The 20,919-nt window shown below is 36.5% G+C and overlaps 1 protein-coding gene and 1 long non-coding RNA gene across 4 annotated transcripts in view; one reads left to right on the top strand and one right to left on the bottom strand.

The window, feature by feature from the left end:
* The window catches only part of LOC106730553, a 35,135-nt gene extending 34,030 nt beyond the window's left edge, over nucleotides 1–1,105 (bottom strand). Inside the window, exon 1 of the long non-coding RNA XR_001367016.2 lies at nucleotides 869–1,105. This is a non-coding gene — a long non-coding RNA (uncharacterized LOC106730553). The remainder of the gene's footprint in view (nucleotides 1–868) is intronic.
* Nucleotides 1,085–20,919, top strand: part of NDUFAF6 (NADH:ubiquinone oxidoreductase complex assembly factor 6) — a 29,132-nt gene continuing 9,297 nt past the window's right edge. Inside the window, exons 1-6 of one of the 3 annotated variants that reach the window (XM_032468308.1) lie at nucleotides 1,085–1,338; nucleotides 5,519–5,618; nucleotides 13,236–13,358; nucleotides 17,391–17,447; nucleotides 18,986–19,088; nucleotides 20,705–20,838. In XM_032468308.1, the coding sequence (XP_032324199.1) occupies nucleotides 1,142–1,338; nucleotides 5,519–5,618; nucleotides 13,236–13,358; nucleotides 17,391–17,447; nucleotides 18,986–19,088; nucleotides 20,705–20,838 (714 nt within the window). In that variant the 5' untranslated portion in view covers nucleotides 1,085–1,141. Of the gene's footprint in view, nucleotides 1,339–5,518; nucleotides 5,623–13,235; nucleotides 13,359–13,966; nucleotides 14,225–17,390; nucleotides 17,448–18,985; nucleotides 19,089–20,704; nucleotides 20,839–20,919 lie in introns of those variants that run through there. The other 2 variants (XM_032468309.1, XM_032468310.1) reach the window with 2 other exon arrangements.

Genomic DNA, 20,919 nt, shown 5'->3' with positions numbered 1-20,919 from the left:
TAGGTAAAGCCAGGACCTGAATCGATGTAGTTTTGCACCAGCTCTGCCGCCATGGATGTGAGTATGTGAAGGAAAAAGAATTGCTAGGACCTGTCCAGTTGTTAGATTACATTAGATACAGAAGAGGGAAGAGGTAAGGATGACTTCAAAGTGTTTACCCTGGTAGTTAAGAAGGCAGACACCTTCATTGTCCAAACAGATAAAGAGACTAAGAAGAGAAGTTATTTTGATGTGGTTTTTAGGCATATGGACTTTGAAGTAATGGCATGAGGGAACAGTCCAGCTAGGCACGAGACCAGAACTAGAGATGTAGATGAGGGATTTTTTTTTTTTTTTTTTTTTTTTAACGGAGCAGGTTTAAACTGTTGTATCCAAAACACTAGCGTGTCTGTCAGAGCTAAAGGACCGAAACCCAGAGCGGAAAGAGAGCTATGCACGAGGGCCTGCGGGCCTGCCAGGCTGAAGACAGGCAGTCTCAGGGAGTAACACCAAAGTGGGGTGAACTGGCTGGAGTTACCAGGTCGAGACAAACAGTACTCTCCCTTGGGTTCAAGGAGAAACATTAAGCTGAGCCACAAATGCAAACAGCCAGGGTTGAGGCTGAAAGGTAAAGAGAGGCTATTATCCTGGAGGGGCTTTACTGCAGCTCGAAAAGTATGGTTAATTCTGGAGCCAAGAGGTGTCACTGGATCCAGATGTAGGCAGCTGCTGGCTTGGACCAGGTCAGGTCGTGGTAACTAGACCCAACTGTAATATCTGAGGGGTCTGAGGGGAGTACCAAAAGAGGCTCACACACCAAGTGAATAAATATTTAAAAGTTTAAAAAAATCAAGCTAGTAAACTGTCAAATTATTCTCTATCCTCCTACCTTGATAAATACATCTTCAGAAGGACCTGGAAGGGAGGAGAGCATAGCTGGGATTCGCCGGATTTAGGCAGGGCTTTCCTGGAACCTACGAGGCCCAAGAGCGCGGCGGCGGCCCACATGCAGAGGACCACAGCGACCCCTGGCTCTTCTCTGGGCGGCGCTCGGCGGTCCCTTCCCGCCGCTGAGAGGTGCGCAGACGGACCTGCCGGAGGCGTGGCGGGGCGTGGCCGCGCACCAACTGCGCGGGGTCGAAGGGCACGCGGCGTCGGTGTCATGGCGGCCTCCACTCTGGGCTCGGCGTGGGCCCCGCTACGGCTTGGTGTTCCCGGCCTGTGCAGCCGCAGGCCGCCCCAAGGCTTATGGGTCCGCGCACGGCGGCTCCCGGAGCCCGCGGGGTCCGGGCGGAGCGTGGCTGCGGCCAGCGGACCGGACGCCTCGGGCACTGACCGCTACTGCCTGGAGCTGCTGCGGTGAGTGAGCCGGGCCTGCCGGGCGGGAGGTCGGAGAGCAGTTCAGAGGGCCTCGGGGCAGGCCGGGACATGCGGACCTGCACCTTCCTCGCGTCCCTTTGCATGTGCTCTCGGGTTGGCGCGGAGTACCGGTGCTGGGGGCAGTGAGGCAATTTTTCACACCGGTCTCGAAATTGTGATCAATCAGGTCACTTGGCATGTCTGAGCAGGGGCCTAACTTGGAATTCAGGCCTAACTGCGAGATCTTAACCCTCCGCTGCCCTTCTGCTGCCGTTGATTCATAACAGTGGTAAAAAGGCCCGGAGTACCTGGTCTCAAGGACTGTTGAGAAGTGTTAGAATAATTTAACTACCTTGGATTTAATTGGGCTAGTAAATCCAACTTTTTTTGAATTCCGTTGTAGCAAAATGTAGCGTAAGGACAAAATTCCCATGCATTTCTGTATTTTGTTTTGTTTTTAATCACTTTTTAAAATAGCTTTTAAATATGTATTTATTATTATTTTTAATTGATAATCGCTTTTTTTTAATAGTGTTCCTACCCCACCTTATTTACTTGTTGATTACTTCCAGGAGAAACAAGGTAGCATTGATTGGAGATCAGGGCATTAAGAATTGTAAAAAGCCAAAAAGATTATAAATTTTTTTAAATTACCATTTTTTTTTGTTGGTAAGTTCAAGTTACCAAAACGTATACCACCCATATCCACGTGTTCAGTTTCGTTTTTCTTTGACACCTTTAGTGTCCTAACTTTCCTATCCAAGTTGAATTATCACTCTTACTAATTTCTTTCGTATTCTTCTAGTAATAGTCTGTGGATATCACATGACAGTTTTTCCCAAATATGTATTTACGAATGGCCAGATACTTATTCTGTCCATATTGGTATTTAAGTGAAATGGAGGCTGCTGATGGTAGTGATTTATTTAAAAGCCTGGATTTGGCAGGCAGACCTTATCTGAGTTTATTAATGCTAGCTCTGTCACCTGGGAAAGTGAGTTTCTTTAAGATTCAGCTATTTCCTCTTTTGTAGATTTCTACTCGTACTTTATAGCATGGTTGTGATGAGTAAATTACATGATGTATATAAAAATGCTGGTTCATAACAAACACTCAATAAATAGTTAAGAATAAAAACAAAATGAACCTTGAAAGGAAGATTAGAACTTTTAGCTTTTAGTTGTCCTTTAATCTTTGCAAGATTTGGCCTCTGAAATTATGTATGCAGGGTTGTTTTAAACATGTATCTCATGCAAGGCCTCCAAATATCAAAAAAGATACCAGACCATAACTTCAGGTTAGGCAGCCGGAGTTCTTCTGGAAATCCAGGTTCCTGGGAAGATCTCAGGCCTACTTTACATAGGCCTCTTGGGGTTTGGTTTTGGGGAATGCTGCCTCAGGCCTTGGGAGTGCTAAAATAAGGAGATGGAGAGGTACTGGTGGTGACATCTGGAAGCACACTTGTTCTCCAGCCTCACTGAGGAACCACTTCTTCCCCTGTGCCTTGATGGCTCAGGTCCATGGAAATAGCACAGCAGCCCTAGATATGCTACCAGATATGCTTGTTTCTCATATGTTCGTTTCTCCCTGCTAGACCAAAGTCTATACCTATCTTCTGTGTCTAATGCAGTGCCTGTATAAAACCATCATAGTATTGCATTTCTGTCTGGAACTGTTCCCAGGTAACTGGACCTTGGTTAGGTACTTAAAGGATATCCTTATATACCAATAAGCAACATTTGTAATAATGATCCTGATTAATGAAATGGTTAAATAGTATATCCTATTTAATATAAAGAAGTGGGTAATATTGTTTAGAAAAACTTCCAGCCAAAATAATTTTAAAAAATTAACAGAGCAGACCCTTAGCTGTGTAGAATATCTTATTTCCCAAAGATTGTTAGACTTCTGTTAGGTCTTCATTTCATTTTTCGTTTTCCTTTAAGAAGCTTGAAGTACTTCACATATTGGTTATTTTTAGGAGATATGAAGCGGGTAAGTTATCAAGCCTCATTTTGCAAATTAGGAAATAGATGTGACTGGTATCATTTCTTTCGATACCTAGTTGAATGATGGAAATTAACATTGTAGTTTTGAATCCTATTCAGTGTTTTCTCACAGTTTCATGTTAACTTTAAAGTGTTTTAAACACTTGAAATTCAGAGACTTTCTATAATAAAATAAAATTTAGAAATATTTACATCTGTATGTATTTAAAAGTATAAGCTATGGAGCTGTTTACCTGAACTGTCCATTTTGTAGCTGAAACCGCATATGGTGAGATTCTTTTTGGTAGAGCTGTATTGTGATAGAAAGGTACTACTCCATCTTCTCTTCCTTTCGTTCATGTGGAAGTTGGAGGAAATTGTGAAGGTTTGTCTGTTAGCCACACGACAAAATGTGAATCAGTTGAAAAGTGGGAGTAGTCTGAATTTCGGAATCTAAACTTCATGGAATAAGGTTGGACCCAGAATACTGTTTTGTAGAGGGTAATGTTACAGTAAAATTCCAGTGTATTACAGTGAAGGTAGCCTTGTTGATAGGCAGTCTGATAAGTCTGATGACATTATACTTAGATCGTCCTAGAATGAATATAGTAAGGACTTTATTTTTTAACTTTTTATTTTAAAGTAATTTTAAATTCTCATAAAAACTACAGAAGTAGTACATAGAGCTTCAATATATTCTTCACCAAAGTTCTCTCATTGTCAACATTCGGAACCATTTGAGGATAAGATGTAGATGTGGTGCCCTGTTACCCTGCTTAATATTTTGGTGTGTACTTCTTAATACACCAGTATTCTCCCCCATCTAACCATAGTACAGCCATGAAAATCAGGATATTAAAATTGATCCAATATTACCATCTAATTCACAGACTCCATTCAAATTTTGCTAATTATTTTATTATGCCTTTCATAAATCCAGGACCATGTGCTACTTTTAGCTGTCATATGTCTTTAGTCTTCTCCAGTCTGGAACAGTTTCTCAGTCTTATCTTTTATGAGCTTGACAATTTTTTTTAAAGGAACAGGCCAGATTACTTTGTAAACTCTCAATTTGGCTTTATTTAGTATTTCCTCATGGTTTATACAATTTTTGCAGGAATATTACACAAATTACGCTGTGCTTTTCACAGTATTGTGATGTTGATTTATCCTATTACCATGGGGTAAACTTTTTGTTACTTGGTTGAGAAGGTGTCTTTCAGGTTTCTCCCCTGTAAATTTAATTAATAAGAATGTTAAATTAGCAAATACTTATTTTGTGAGGAGATACTTTAATACCATGTAAATACTCTTTTTCTGTCACTTTCACCTATGTAACATTTTCAGACATTTATTGATATTTGCCTGAATTAGTTATGACTTTGATAGTTATCAAATGGTGATTTAAAAAAATTCAGTCATGTCTTCTAGGTTTATCAGTTGGCATTGTACTGGTTAAGTGTTTCCTTCTCTTTTTATTTATTTATTCATTCATTTATATTAGTATGGGCTCATGGAGTCCTGTTATAATCTCTTACTATCATTATTTTTTTGGTGCTCAGTTGTCCCAGACTTGGTCAGTGAAAACTTTGTCAAGCCAATTTCTTTGTCCTTTTGTCAAGTCCCTCCATTCTTTGAATATTTCTTTACTTTCTGCTTAAGATGTTTCAAGCTTATCTTGTATTTTCCCTGCACCAGCCCTGAAGCCAGTCGTTCCTCCAAAAAGCCCTCATTTCTTTCAGTGGAGGAACCGAGATCTAGGTGTTAGGTCTGACACTAGGGGTTTTGGAGGGGGATATCATTGCTTCTAGGCTCTCTCAGCAGACGCTGTAACAAACCCCCCACCCCCACCCATATTGTTCTCTGTCTTTATATCTATGTATTCAAAACCATGAGTTCATGTGTCTGTAGCTCATTTGAATTCTTACTAAAAGCAAAGTGATTCTGAAACAGGTAAATGTGTACATATTATATAAGTCAGAATAAATTAATAGAGATTGATTTCTTTTTCACTGGGCTAGGATTGGAGGCAGATACATTTTTTGTAATTGTAGAGAAACAGATATAAAATATAAGAAATTTTAGGCCTATTTTGAATTGAAGCCTTGTTTTCCATTCATTTTGGTCAGCGTTTTTTTGTGTGCAGTTTGAAAAGTGAAAAGTAATTATCTTTTTTTGCTTATTTGTTATAGGAAACGAGATTATGAAGGCTATTTATGTTCCCTGCTGCTCCCTGCAGAATCCAGAAGCTCTGCTTTTGCACTGAGAGCCTTTAATGTGGAACTGGCTCAGGCTGGTATTAAAATAACTTAAAAATTATTTGCAAAAATGGTGATACAATATGTTTAATGCTGAACAATAAAGAAATGTAGTTGTAATTTATATGTTAGATGTGTTTAAGCTCTCTCCTGATGATTTCTTTGTCCTGCTGCTTAGGCTTAACAGTTCAATTCCAAAAATGAAACTAGCTGATGAACTTAATGTTTCTGGAAATGCCATTCTGGAATTTTAAATTTCTTTTTCTAAGGATATTATAAAACTGTGCAATGTTAATTTGTCTGTTAATTGAATAGGTTAATCAGAGTATTACTGCTTATCCTCTCCAACATTTGCATGATTTACATGTATTTAGCAGTTTTTCAAAGCACTTTTTAAATTGAGTTTTAGCTTTAATGGAAAATGGAAGCAATTATAGCAAACCCAGATCTAACGTCGTACTAACACACTTTTGTCTAAAGGATAACAAAGGAAGGAGAGACCCTTCTTTTTCTTAGAATGGAAAGAATGTGTGCTGGTATAAACCGAAATGGAGGATGGAAATGAGGGAATTGAAATAGAATAACCTTGATCTTCTCAGTAAATTAAATGGAGAGGTCAGTTATTGAGAGTGAGGGAGCATGGGAGGATTTGGAGTCTTCAAGAGAATGGCAAGTTTTGACACAGCCTCTCTGGTGATTATTGATAGGAAGTGAATTAGGAATGCATAAATGGATGTGAGTATAGTACTGAGGCACGACTGAAGCTAGATACTGTGAATCTGCAGAGTATAATACAGTCTGGCTATTTGTCCTTGGTGTATTTTCAGGTGTGTGCAAAAGCTTTTAAGTTTAATTAGGCCCCATTTGTTTATTTGTGCTTTTGTTTTCTTTGCCCAAGGAGAAAGATTAAAAAAAAAATACTGCTGTGACTTATGTCAGAGAATGATCTGCCTGTGTTGTCTTCTAGGAGTTTATGGTTTCTGGTCTTACATTTATTTATTTATTTATTTATTTATTTATTTATTTATTTATTTATCAAGTTTTTTTTTTTTTTTGGCATGGGGAGGTAATTAGGTTTATTTATTTATTTTTAGAGGAAGTGCTGGGGATTGAACCCAGGACTTCGAGCATGCTAAGTATGCGTTCTACTGCTTGAGCTACACCCTCCCTCCTTGGTCTTAGATTTAGGTTTTTAATCCATTTCAAGTTTATTTCTGTATATGGTGTGAGAGAGTGTTTTAATTTCATTTTTTTATATGTAGCCGTCCAATTTTCCCAGCATTACTTAACTGAAGAGATTGTCTTTTTCCCCACTGTATATTTTTGCTTTCTTTGTCATAAATTAATTGACCATAAGTGCTTGGGTTTGTTCCTAGGCTTTCTATTCTGTTTCACTGATCTATGTGTCTGTTTTAGTGCCAGTACCATACTGTTTTAACTATTGTACCTTTGTAGTATAGCCTAAAGCCAGGAAGCGTGATACCTCCAGCTTTATCCTTTTTTATCAAAATTGCTTTGGCTGTTCAGGGTCTTTTGTGGTTCCATATAAATTTTAGGATTGTTCCAGTTCTGTGAAAAAGGTCATGGATGTTTTGATAGGGATTACATTAAATCTGTACATTGTTTTGGGTAGTATGGACATTTTAACAATATTGATTCTTATAATCCATGAACATGGGATATCTTTCAGTTTTTTTGTATCTTCAGTTTTCTTCATTGATGTTTTTAGTTTTCAGAATATAAGTATTTTTTTACCTCCTTGGTTAAGTTTATACCTAGGTATTTTATTCTTTTTGATGTGATTTTAAACAGGATTTTTTCTTGCTTTCTCTTTCTTATAGTTCATTATTGGTGCATAGAAAAGCAAAAGATTTCTGTATACTAATTTTATATCCTGTAACTTTGTTGAATTCATTTATTAGTTCTAACAGTTTTTTGGTGGAGACTTTAGAGTTTTCTATATATAGTATCATGTTATCTGAAAATAGTTAACAGTTTTACTTCTTCAGTCCCAATTTGGATTCCTTTTATTTCTTTTTCTTGTCTGCCATGGCTAGGACTTCTAGTACTATGTTAAGTACAAGTGGTCAGAGTGGGTATCCTTGTCTTGTTTCTGATTTTAGAAAAAAAGCTTTTCACCATTGAGTATGATGTTAGCTATGGGTTTATCATAATTGGCCTTTATTATGTTGAGATATGTCCCCTCTATACCAACTTTAATGAGAGTTTTTGTCATGAATGAATATTGAATTTTGTCAGATGCTTTTTCTGAGTTTATTGAGATGATCATGTGATTTTTATACTTTGTTTTATTATTGTGGTATATCACATTAATTGATTTGTGGTTATTGAACCATCCTTTCATCATTTGAATCAGTCTAACTTGGCTATGATGTATGATCCTTTTTATATATTGTTGAATTTGGTTTACCAGTACTTTGTTGAGGATTTTTACATCTATATTCATCGGAGATATTGGCTTGTAATTTTCTTTTTTTGTAGTGTCTTTGTCTAGTTTTGGTATCAGGGTAATGGTGGCCTCATAGAATAATATGGAAATGTTCCCTCTTCTTTAGTGTTTTGGAATAGTTTGAGAAGGATAGGTATTAACTCCTCTTTATATATTTGATAGAATTTCTTTGTGAAGCTATCCAATCCTGGACTTTTGTTTGCTGGGAGTGTTTTGATTACTGATTGAATTTCATGATCAGTCTGTTCAGATTATCTATTTCTCTTGATCCAGTTTTAGAAGAGTGTAGTTTCTAGGAATTCGTCCTTTTTTAATTTTTGGTTGTACAATTTGTTGGCATGTAACTGTTCATAGTATTCCCTTCTGCTTTTTTTGTATCTGTGATAGCAATTGTAATTTCTCCTGTTTTATTTCTTGTTTTGTTTATTTGCATCATCTCTTTTTCTTAATAAGCTTGGCTAAAGGCTTATCAACTTGTTTATCTTTTCAAAAAACAGTTCTTGGTTTCTTTGATCCTTCCCCCTTCCCCTCCCCTTCCCTCCCCTTCTCTGCCCTTCTCTCTATTTTACTTTATTTCCACTCTGATCTTTATTATTTCCTTTCTTCTTCTGACTTTGGGCTTTGTTCTTCTTTTTCTAATTCATTTAGATCATTGGTTAGGTTTTGAGATTTTTCTGGTTTCTTGAGGTGAGCCTGTATCACTACACAGTTTCTTAGAACTTCTTTTGTTGTGCCCTATAGATTTCGAAAAGTTGGGCTTTTATTTTCATTTGTCTTGGGGTATTTTCTGATTTCCTCTTTGATTTCTGCATTGATCCATTGGTTTTTTTAGTCTTCATGTTTGTGTTTTTCCTGATTTTCTTCCTGTAATTAACCTCTAGTTTCATACTGTTGTGATTCAGAAAGATGCTTGATACAATTTGTGTCCTCTTAAATTTGCTGAGACTCATTTTGTGGCCTAGCATGTGATCTGTCCTGGAGAATGTTCCATGTGCACTTGAAAAGAATTTGTATCCTGCTGTTTTGGGATGGAATGTCCTAGAGATACCTAGTAATTCTAACTGGTCTAATGTGTCATTCAAGGCCACTGTTTCCTTAGTGATTTTCTGTCTGCATGATCTGTCCATTGACATAAATGGGGTGTTAAAAGTCTACTGTTGTTGTGCTTTTGGCAATTTCTGCCTTTATGTCTGTTGATATTTGCTTTATATATTTAGATGCTCCTATGTTATGTATATATAAATTAATCTTATGTCCTCTTCCTGTATTGTTCCTTTTATCATTATATAATCTTTTTTTTGTCATAGCCTTTGTTTTAAAGTCTTTTTTATCTAATATGAGTATTACTACTCCCACTTACTTGTCGTTTCTGTTTGCGTAAAATATCTTTTTCCATCCCCTCACTTTCACTCTGTTTGTGTCTTTAGCCCTGAAGTGAGTCTCTGTAGGCAGCATATTTAAAGGTCTTGTTTTTTTTTATCCAGTCAGCCATCTATGTCTTTTGATTGGAGCATTTAGTCCATTGACATTTAAAGTAATTATTGATAGGTATGTACTTATTGCCATTTTATTACTTGTTTTCCAGTTGTTTTTGTAATTCTTCACTGTTCATTTCTTCTCCTTGTTGTTTCTTCTGTTGTGGTTTGATGATTTTCTTTTGTAAAATGCTGGGGTTCCTTTTTTACCGGTTTTTGTGTATCTATTCTGGGTTTTTGATTTGTGGTTACCATGGGGTTCATATATGCTGACCCATAATTATATCTACTTGATTTAAACTGATGTATTATAAGTTCAGATATGTTTCAAAAGATATACATTTTTGCTCCCCTCTCCCATGTTTTGTGTTTTTGATGTCATATTTTGCATCTTCATGTCTCCCTTTACTGTGTGTTGTAGTTACAGTTGCTTTTACAGTGTTTTTGGTTTTCGTTCCTCATACTAGCTTATTTAAGTGGTTGATCCACAGCCTTTAGTATATGTTTGCCTTTACTAGTGGGACTTTTTCCCCTATAAATTCTTCTTGTATCCTTCTCTTTTCCACTTAAAGAAGACCTTTTTAAATTTCCTGTAAGGTTGGTTTAGTATTGATGAACCTTTTTCATTTTTGCTTGTCTGAGAAGTTCTTTATCTGTACTTCACTTCTGAATGATAACCTTGCTTGACAGAGCATCCCAGGTTGTGGGTTTTTTCCTTTCAGCACTTTAAATATATCATGCCACTCCCTTCTGGCCTGCAAAGTGTCTGCAGAAAAGGCAGCTGGTCGCCTTATGGGGATTCCCTTGTATGTGACTGTCTGGTTTTCTCTTGCAGCCTTTAAATTTTTCGTCTTTAACTTTGCCATTTTAATATGTCTCGGTGTGGGTCTATTTGGACTCATCTTGTTTGAGACTCTCTGTACTCTCTGTACTTCCTGTACTTGGAAATCTGTTTCTTTCATCAGCTTCAGGAAGTTTTCAGCCATAATTTCATCAGATATATTTTTTACCCCTTTCTCACTCTCTTCTCCTTCTAGGACCCGTGTAATGTGAATGTTAGTACACTTGATGTTGTCTCAGAGGTCTCTTAAACTATCATTATTTTTTAAAATGTGTTTTTCTTTTTTCTGTTCTGATTGAGTGATCTTTATTGGTCTGTCTTCCAGATCACTTATGTGTTTTCTGTCACGTAATCTGCTGTTCATTCCTTCTAGTGTATTTTTCACTTCAGTTTTTGTGTTCTTCAGTTCTGACTAGTTCTTTCCTATATTTTCTAGTTCCTTGTTAAAATTCTCAGTATGTTCATCCATTCTTTCCCCAGGTTCAGTTAGCATTCTTTTTCTTATTGCTTTGAACACTTACTTAATCTGATAAGTTATTTATCTGTGTTTCATTAGAGTTTGTTTTGGGTTTTTTCCTTGTTCTTTCATTTGAAAAATATTCGTCTTCTCATTTTGTTTAACTTTCTCTTTCTCTATGAAATTATGTGAAACAGTTACCTGTCACAATCTTGAAGGAGTGTCCTTGTGTGGGACCATCCTTATACAGTCTGCTTGTGCCCAGTTGCTTTGATGGGAGAGCTAGATCTGAAGTGAACACAGGTCATGACTTTTCCTGGGGCGTGCTGGCAGCTACCACCTTGATGGGAGGTAGGGCTGGAGTTGAAGGGGCTACAGCCAGAGCCAGGTGTGAGCTGGGGCTTTTCCTGTGTTCCTTCAAAGGCAGTCACCACCCTATCTAAGGTGCTGGGGCACAAGCCCTGAGGGTTGGTCTGAGCTAGCTCCTATCCCTGTAGGTGTGTGCAGTCCCCTGACAACAGCATCTCAGCCCTAGTAAAAGGCAAAGCTGGAGCAAGAGGGGCTGGAATGGGCAGCTGGTCAGAGTCCCAGGATGGACTTTGAGGGTTTGATGCCAAGTAAAAAAAAGTTGGATAGAGAAAGACAAATACCATATGATCTGACTATATGTGGAATCCCAACCAAAACCAAAACCAAAACCAAAACCAAAACCAAACCAAAACCAAACACCCCCCACACTCATAGGTGCAGGGAACAGATTTGTAGTTGCCAGAGACAGGAGGTAGGAAATGAATGAAATGGGTGAAGGTGATCAGAAGGTACAAACTTCCAGTTATAAAATAAATAAAATAAGCCTTGAGAATGTAACATACAGTATAGTGACTGTAGCTACTAATACTGTATTCTGCATTTGAACATTGCTAATACAGTAGATCTTAAAAGTTCTCAACACACACAGAAATTTCTAATGATGTGTGGTGACAGATGTTGACTACTGATTGTTTCATAATATATACATAGTATCAAATCATGTTGTACATTTGAAACTAAGATACTATTATGTGTCAATTATAGCGCAATTAAAAATAAAAAATTTATCTTCTAGATTTAGCAGGCATTGCTGATTCTTGCCTGAATCTAACAAGGCCATTTTTAATCAGTAGTAAATGAGGGAGATAGTCTAGTAATCTTCTTTTAAAAAATTACTTGATGAATGAATGAGTTTATTTAAATGTACATACAGTAAAATTCAGTTTTTGTGGTGTACAGTTCTATAGGTTTTGAAAAATGCTTAGAGTCATGTGTTCACCACCACAGTCATGATACACAGCAATTCTATCAACCCAAGAGATGTCCTCACCCACAATCTTTTACCTGTCCTCCAATTCCATTATAAGAGTTGTGAGTATACAGAGCATGGGATAAACTTCTACCTTTTTGAGCCATAATTTCTGTATTTGTAAAATGGGTGTTGATAAGGACCCTGTGAGTTTGTTGTAAGGATTGTGATCAGGTAATCTCTGGAACAGTACCTAGCACAGGGCTGGTACTTGTAGACATTTGATAAATGTCTACTTCCTTCCCTGTTTCCTCTAAAAATCCTTTGATTGTATTTCCTAGGTTTATCTTCAGCCTTAAAAATATTTTTACTATCACTAACCTAGTGAAGATTGTTTTTCTTCTCTTCCACTTTTTAAAAAAACTTTATTGGAAAATTTCAGTCATATACAGAATTAGAGAGAGTAGTATAATGGACCTCCATATAACCCTGTCCCCGAGCTCCAACTGTTGCTAACTCATGGTCAGTCTTGTTTTTCATCTTTATTCCCTACCCACCTCATCCTCACCTTCAGGTTATTTTGAAGTAAGTCTCGGATAAATTTTTCCATCTGCAAATATTTCAGTATGTATCTCTAAAAGATAACTAACTTAAAAAAAAATAACCACAGTACCATTATTATATATGAAAAATTTAACAGTAATTCCTTAATATCATTAAACACCTGGTATTCAGATTTTCCTGATTTTTTTCTCTCTCTTTATAAATTAGGATTCAAATAGGTCTGCATGTTGTGACTGATTGATCTCTCTCTTAAATTTCTTTTAAACTAAATATTCCCCCTCCCTCTCTTTGTTTTTTCTTGCAATTTTTATTTTTTTAGAAGAATGTCTCCTATTTTTAAGTGCAGATCTTAGAAATACTTTTGAATAAGCACCAAATGCTTTGCAGCATTTACTTAGGAAACTCATGATGGTAATAATTTAACCAATATATATCAAAGAAAAAAGAAAACAAATGTATAGAATTAAACTTACTTTTTGGCTGAATTATATGGCTATACAGTTACAAATACTGATTTTTGAGACTATGAATTACATTTATTAAAGGTTTTAAACCTCATTTGCAGGTTAAGGACTCAGTCTCTGAGAAAACAATAGGACTGATGCGAATACAGTTTTGGAAGAAAACTGTGGATGATATTTACTGTGACAATCCACCACACCAGCCTGTGGCCATTGAACTATGGAAGGTAAAAAAAAAAAAGAAAGAAAGAAAGAGAAAGCTACTTTTCATTTGTAAGAATGTTATTTGAACATACTTTTTGTTACGTACAATTTGGATAATGGCAATGGGGAATCTATTCTGAAACTATTCTTAGGCTCATGTAGTGTTCAGACATATGTTAGTTTTGACAGAAGAGTTAAAAATCATCCACTAATAATTTGCACTAATCTTCAGTGTATTTTTTTATTAAAAGAAGAAAGAGGAATCTGGTCTCTTTATCTTATAAATTATTTTCCACATATTTGGTTGCAGAATTTAAACCCTGTAAATTTTGAAGCAATGGCAGGTACATTTTCTGTTCTGTCTACCCTGCACTCTGGGCTGTAGAAAAACATGCATTGATCTTTTGTGAAGGGAGACCTGCTCTCATCATTGTCCAGACATAAATCTGACACTATCTTGTCTAATTTGATAAAGTTGCCTATTTGTTGATTAATTTTAGACATTCAAGAATGGAAATCTTTGGGCTAGAGTATTATTTGTAAGCTAGATGAATGTAGTAATTAGTTTTACGTTAAAGCAGCTGTATGGATTCCTCATTCGTAAACAGCCATGCAATTTGGAAATACGCTGAACTATGAACAGACTAAGGGAATTAGGTGCCTTTCATCCCTGAGCTGCGTCCCCACTGTACTACGATGAGTGCCAGAAGACAGTTCTGTAACAGGAGCCACTGACAGACCTGACAGTGGAGCACCTCTTCTCAGGTCTGTGCACCAGCAGAGGCAGGCCCTGTTTCTGGGTCCCGCATTGACTTCACAGAGCCCCAGTAAGGATGGAAAGCCAGGCCCCTCCCCCAGGGGCTGAGAAGAAAGAGTGGATGGGAAGCTTGTGAGTATTAGATTAGTTGTTTACCTTTATTCATCCCGCACAAGAACCTCAACCTACATGACTGTGTTTAGAGAAAACTTTCTCAAAAATCCAGAAACTCGTTTTTTTATATACAAACCCAACTGCACTAGATAGAGGTTTATGTTAAGACTTGCGTTGAATATTCTAGCCTTTTTCAGGAAATAACGTGGAAGATCAGAGATTTCCTTAACACAAATTTATCTTGCCTTGGCTTCTTTAAAAAAAAAAAAAAAACCAGGAAGACATATCTGAATTACAGAATGTTTGCGTATATGCCTATTCGTCCAGTCTTAATCGCTTCTTAACTTTTGATGCTTAATGTTGGGCAGCTTTCTGATAGGACAGGTATTGAAGGTTAATATGAATATTTGAAAAAAGTAGGTAGTGTTCAGGGCAGCTGTCCTGACTGCACATTCTCTGTCCCTCCCCGTTCTGCTGAGGCATATGCTCACTGTACGTTGTGCAGTCACGCTTCCCATTGGTTCTTTGAAGAGTGCCGGGTTCTTTAGAAGATTAAATAGGGAAACAGTGACATGTATTTTCTAGAATGCATTCCTACTGCACTGTTTCATTGGTGCTTTTAGAGTACAGAATAGTTGCATATCTATAATTTCTGTTATTTATAGCCAAGGTCTTTATTCTATTTGGCTTTTGTTTCCAAAGTTTTGATACTTTATTCAGCAGGTTTTCACCTTTCTTATAAATGTTTATTTTTTATCTTGATCTCTGATTTCCTTCAGAATCAGAAGAACTGTATTTTGTGGTTGAGAAACTGCAGCTGTTACAGCATCAGTCTTGAGTAAATAGGAACCTGACTTTTCAGTGGTTAAATATTTATTGAGTGCTTTTATGTGCCAGGAATGGTGCTTGATGGTGTGGAAACAAGGATCAAACAAGCCCCACCCCCTCAGATGTGGACAGAATGAAATAAGAGCAGGGCTCTGTAATGCCTGAGGTGTCCCAGGCTGATTGCTGGGACTGGGGAGAGAGGCGTGTGGGGAGTCCTGCTATGTAATTGCACCAGTGCTCAGAGCACTTGGAAATCAGCTCCATGCAGTCCTTTTAGCTTCTGTTAGGTTACTGCCAGGCAGAATGAGCTCCATTCTCCTCACTTCCACCCTTTGTCACGTGAATGTGTATTGAGGAGCATGTCAGCCTTTACGTTTTCGTATCAGTGACATCTTGGAGTCTCAGTTGAAATATAGGATATTCCTAAGACTTGATGTTTCACTACTATTTTTGTTTATTGGGAAAGTAATTATACTTAATGTTAACTTGGAGAAAACAGGGTTTTTAAAAACTTATTTGGAAATAACTTCAAATTTTCAGAAAGGTCATAAAATTTAAAACAGTATAAGAACACCTCTGTATCCTTTACCTAGGTTTACCTGTGTTAACATTTTATCTCATTTGTTAATCATTTGTGTGTACTAGTGTGCTCTCTCTCTATATATATTCTCATACATATAATTTCTTTTTAATTATCTGAGTGTAAGTTGCGTGCATCATGGCACTTTATCCCTAAATACTTTAGTATTTCCTAAGAATAGGGCCACTCTCTTATGTAATTACAACAGTTACTGACTTTAGTAAATATAACTTTGATATTACACTTTTTCCATTCGTATTTCAATTTTGTCGGTTGACCAAATAATATCCACTAGTGAAATTTTCCCCTCCAGTGTAGGATCAGTCTAGGTTCATGTGTTTTTTGTCATGTCTGTTTAGCCTGCTTTAATCTGGAACATTTCCATAACTTTTCTTTGTCATTGATACTTTTGAAGAAGTGTATACTCCCCTCCCTTTTTTTTTTTCCCCCCCCTTTTTTTGGTAGTAGAACATTCCTCATTTTGGATTTGTCTGATGTTTTCTCATGATTAGATTCAGGTTATGCATTCTTGGCCAGAACACTGCATTGATGGTGATGTGTTCTCAGGGCATCATGTCCATACATAGACATAGTTTGTCCATCTGTCCTTTATTGGCATTGTTAATTTTCATCACCCAGTCAAAATGTTTCCTGGTTTTCCCAATGTGTAATCCACTGTATGATTATAACTCCCATTGTAACTAATCAACTTTAAGACAATGCAGGTATACTGTTCCTCATCAATTTCCTGTGCAACTTAACATTCATTGATGGTTCTTGTCTTATTCAGTCTTTGCTATTATGATTGCAGAATGATAATTTCCCAACTCTAATGCTTTGCCCACATTTACCACTTGGCACTCTACTATAAGCAGGAGCTGTCACCCATCTATATTATTTATTTGTTTATTAATTATTGGTATAGACTCATGTATTCCTATTTTTTTTTCAGCAGTTTATAACTCATTGCTATACTTAATTATTTTGGTGTTCAAATAGTCCCAGATTTGGACAGTGGGAGTCCCTTCAGACTGACTTCTGTGTTCTAACATGCCCCCCATCATTTTTTTGAGCACTTTCTATTTTCTGGCACAGTAAAGTAGCCTAGGATCATCTTGATTCTCCCTTGCCCCAGCTCTGGAATCACCCATTTCTCTAGAGTCCTGTTTCCTTTGGAGGGAATGGTACTGGAGACCAAGATTTGAGCACTAGGTGTCCTCTTTCTTACTGGAGTATCTTTACTTGTGAAATAACACTGTACCCTGCAGATAATTTTCTTTGGAGCTGTAGTTACTCTTCTTATTTGGGTAAGTAGTCATTTTCATTAAATAGAATCTTCATTTTATGGAGAAAAGTTTGTGTGTAATGAGTGCACATTGAAGTTAGGGCATATCACATAGAGAAGCTCAATATATAATTCTTTTTTTTTTAAACATTTTTTATTGATTTATAATCATTTTACATCAATATATAATTCTTGCTTTTGTTTTGAAAGTAGAATTGTTAAATTACTAATAGTGTAAGGGAAAAAGGACAAATTAGTAGAAAAGTTTTGGATAAATTATGTTTACTTGGAAATGTTTTGAAATGCTTTCTAGGGACATTTTCTTTTCCTCTAGTTTTTGAACATAGCTTGCTATCCGGTGATAAGTTATTATAATTTCCCTTACTTAGTTTTATGTTTGATTTGTTTATGTGTGATTTGTTTATGTTATTCAGGTCTGCAGAAGCCATTTCTAGTACACTGTGAAAACTTACAACTCTTATTTGTTTTAGGCTGTCAGAAGACATAATCTGACTAAAAGGTGGCTTATGAAAATCATTGATGAAAGAGTAAGTTGAAATTGCTCAAGTCTAAAGTTTTTTTCCTTTTTAATCCTTAAGCTAATTCTTCATAGAGGAACTGTTTTAATATGTATATTAATATTTTGGAGGAGGGAAACTTTTAGAGAACTATGCCTTTTTATCCATTCTCCATCACTACTTGCTACCCACCTCAGCCGCCCACCCCCACACCCTGAGACAGGCAAAGCCAGGCACCCGGGCAGAGGTGTGCATGTGCACACCGTGACCTATTTCTTTAAAACAGAAATGTTCAGACATATAAAAGTAGAGAGAATAGTGTAATAACTTTCATGTATCTATCACCCAGCTTTAATAGTTATAAACAAGTGTCCAATTATTTCCTCTATATTCTACCAGCTTCCCTCACTAAACTCTATTGGGTTGTTTTAAACTAAACCCCAGGCATCTTGATCTGCAAATATACATGTATCTTGGAAAAATAAAAACTTGTATAAAATATAACTACAATATGATTGTCATAACTTTAAAAAAAAGGACAATTCCTTAATATCATCAAAACTTGATTAATTGTACACATCATTATGTACACCCAGTGCTTGGATCTCTGTCCAAGCGGAGGGACTAAGGAAAGTCTGATGGTTCTGGTGAATAGAATCCTATCCTGAGTTCTAGTCCAGCCAAATGGACAAATTGCTTGATGACCTGGACTAACTTGTGTAATCTTTCTGAAACATTTTTGGCTAAAATCCTCGTTGGCCTGATATTTATCACTTACTGTTGTCATGAAAATGTAAGTTTACTTAGTTTATTTGGATACAATCTATTAATAACCACAGGTTATAATAATAATAATACAAGCCAAAGTGAGATAGATAATGATTTTAACATTTTAAAAATTGCTCAGTTGGCCTGTAGAGTTAATTAGCACTAAGAAGATCTTTTTTTCAGGTGTTTTCTGTTTTCATAAGGTAAAGAAAATTAGAGAACTCAAGATAGATAATGGAGAATATCTTTTTAAAACATTTTTAATGGAAAATAACATTTGGCATTTGTGTGGAGGAATATTTAAAAGTAAAGGACTGGGATTGGGGGAGAGTACAACTAAGGGGTAGAGCCCATGCTTAGCATGCACAAGGTCTTGAGTTCAATCCCCAGTACCTCCTCTAAAAATAAATAAATAAATAAAAGTAAAGGACTGGGATCAATTCCTTGCATTAATCTAAAGATTCAGTGCAATTCCTATAAAAATTCCAGTTGCCTTTTTTTGTAGAAATTGACAAGCTGATCCTAAAGTTCATATGGAAAAGCAAAGGACCCAGAATCACCAAAACGATCTTGAAAAAGTAGAACAAAATTGGAGGACTCACATTTCCTAGTTTTGAGACTTAACTGCAAAGTTACAGTAATCAAACTGTATAGTATTGGCATAGCATAGACATATAGATCAGTATATATTGATCATATAGGTCATATATATTGTCATGGAATAGAATTGAGAGTCCAGAAATATTAAAATAAAATATTGACAATTCATCTAGCAAATAAAGCACTTTGTTTGACTGTAGGAAAAGAATTTGGATGACAAACCATATCGTAATATCCAGGAACTGGAAGATTATGGTGAGAACACACAGAGCTCTCTTCTTTATTTAACGTTAGAAATATTGGGTAAGTTTTTTTTTTTTCCTATTTTATACTTCTCTTTTTTTTTTTTTTAAAGAAAACACCTTTTAAAAAAAGACTGAAGTATAGTTGATTTACAATATTGTGTTAGTTTCAGGTATACAGCAAAGTGATTTGGTGTGATAATCAGTGTGATAATCTCTAGGTCCATCCATGTTGCTGCAAATGTCAATATCTCATTCTTTCTTATGGCTGAGTAGTATTCCACTGTATACACATACTACGTCTTCTTTATTCATTCCTCTGTTGGTGGACACTTAGGTTGCTTCCATATCTGCGCTGTTGTGAATAGTGCTGCTGTGAACATTGGGGTGCATGTATTTTTTTTAATTTATTTTATTTTGGGGGGGTTAGTTAAGTTTATTTAATTAATTTATTATTTTTAGTGGAGGTACCAGGGATTGAACCTAGGACCTCCTGCATGCTAAGCATGTACTCTAATACTGAGCTATACCCTCCCCTTGCGTGTATCTTTTCAAATTGAGTTTCATCTTTTCTGAGTATGTACCCAGGAGTGGGATTGCTGGATTATATGGTAACTCTATTTTTAGTTTTTAAGAAATGTCCAAACTGTTAAAAAAACACCTTTTGGACTTTACTCTTTCATAATATGACAGTCTAACCAGTTTAACACTGAAGCTTTTCTTCATACTAACTATAAAGAAACAGCTGCTTTTTGTTTTTTTCTTTTTCTTTTCTTTTCTTTTTTTCTTTTTTTTTTTTTGAGTAAGGAGGGGAATATAATATATACCTTTCTTTGGAATGGAATGCAGACCAATCAAAATACTTCAGCTCTCATAAAAGTTCTTTAGCTACCTCATGAGACTGCTGTAATTAATAATCTGGTAATTGCAGATGACTTTATTTTTTTAAGCATCTCCTGCCATTTGGAAGGCCTCCCTCTTCCTTCTCTGTCCATACTTACTCATGTTTAAAAAAGAAGAAGACATAAAACTACATGTCTAAAAGTTTTTATGAGATTTTTCTTTAAAAAAACTATGCAATTTAGATGATAATTGTCCTCCTTTGACTGTGCTAAGTTGGTGAGGTCTTATTACAATGAGTATTGTAATGAGGAAATTATTTGGGACAAGGGGAATGCCATCCATTTAGAGAAGTTAATGTGTCTTTATGTCACCCTAAAATAGTAAAGCAAGTCCCTACCAGATTTCCCAGGGCTGTTTTGCCTGCACATTCAGTGACATGTTTGCCAACACAATGCAAGGAGGGTGCAAAGTGCAGAATGCTTGCTAAGCATATACTTAAAATGAGGTCATATGGAAATTGCACTGAGGAGGAGAAATGCAAGACTTGCGGTGTTTTTCCGATAGCTGATTAAAATTCCAAATGTGTTCTTGGTGTGCTGGAGTCTGAGGAAGACTCTTATTTAAAAGTTGAAGTTCAGAAACCTGTTAGTGGTAAATGGTCAGCTTGTCTGTGTCCAGTTTTGTTCACATAAATCCTGTTTTTCAGATATAAAACATAAGATGAAAGAAACAGCTTTTACACATTTAGGTGATTTTTCAGTGCTGCTTCTGTTGATTTGTTACGCATTTAAAGAGGAAAAAGCAGCCCCTATTGTTTAATTTCTAAAATCCTAGGTATAAAAGATCTTCACGCAGATCATGCTGCAAGTCACATTGGAAAAGCACAAGGCATTGTCACCTGCTTGAGAGCAACGCCCTATCACGGTAGCAGAAGAAGGGTGTTCCTTCCCATGGATGTTTGTGTGCTGGTAAGGCCGTCATTTGTGCCCTCGAGTAATTCACCTCCAGAATATGGAGAGGGATGTTCCTTGGTTCTTTGTGTCGTCTGT

Source organism: Camelus ferus, chromosome 25, assembly GCF_009834535.1.
Source record: "Camelus ferus isolate YT-003-E chromosome 25, BCGSAC_Cfer_1.0, whole genome shotgun sequence".
Classification (NCBI taxonomy): Eukaryota; Metazoa; Chordata; class Mammalia; order Artiodactyla; family Camelidae; genus Camelus; species Camelus ferus.
Note: the sequence above shows the minus strand (reverse complement) of the source record. Positions and strands in the feature narration are given on the sequence as shown.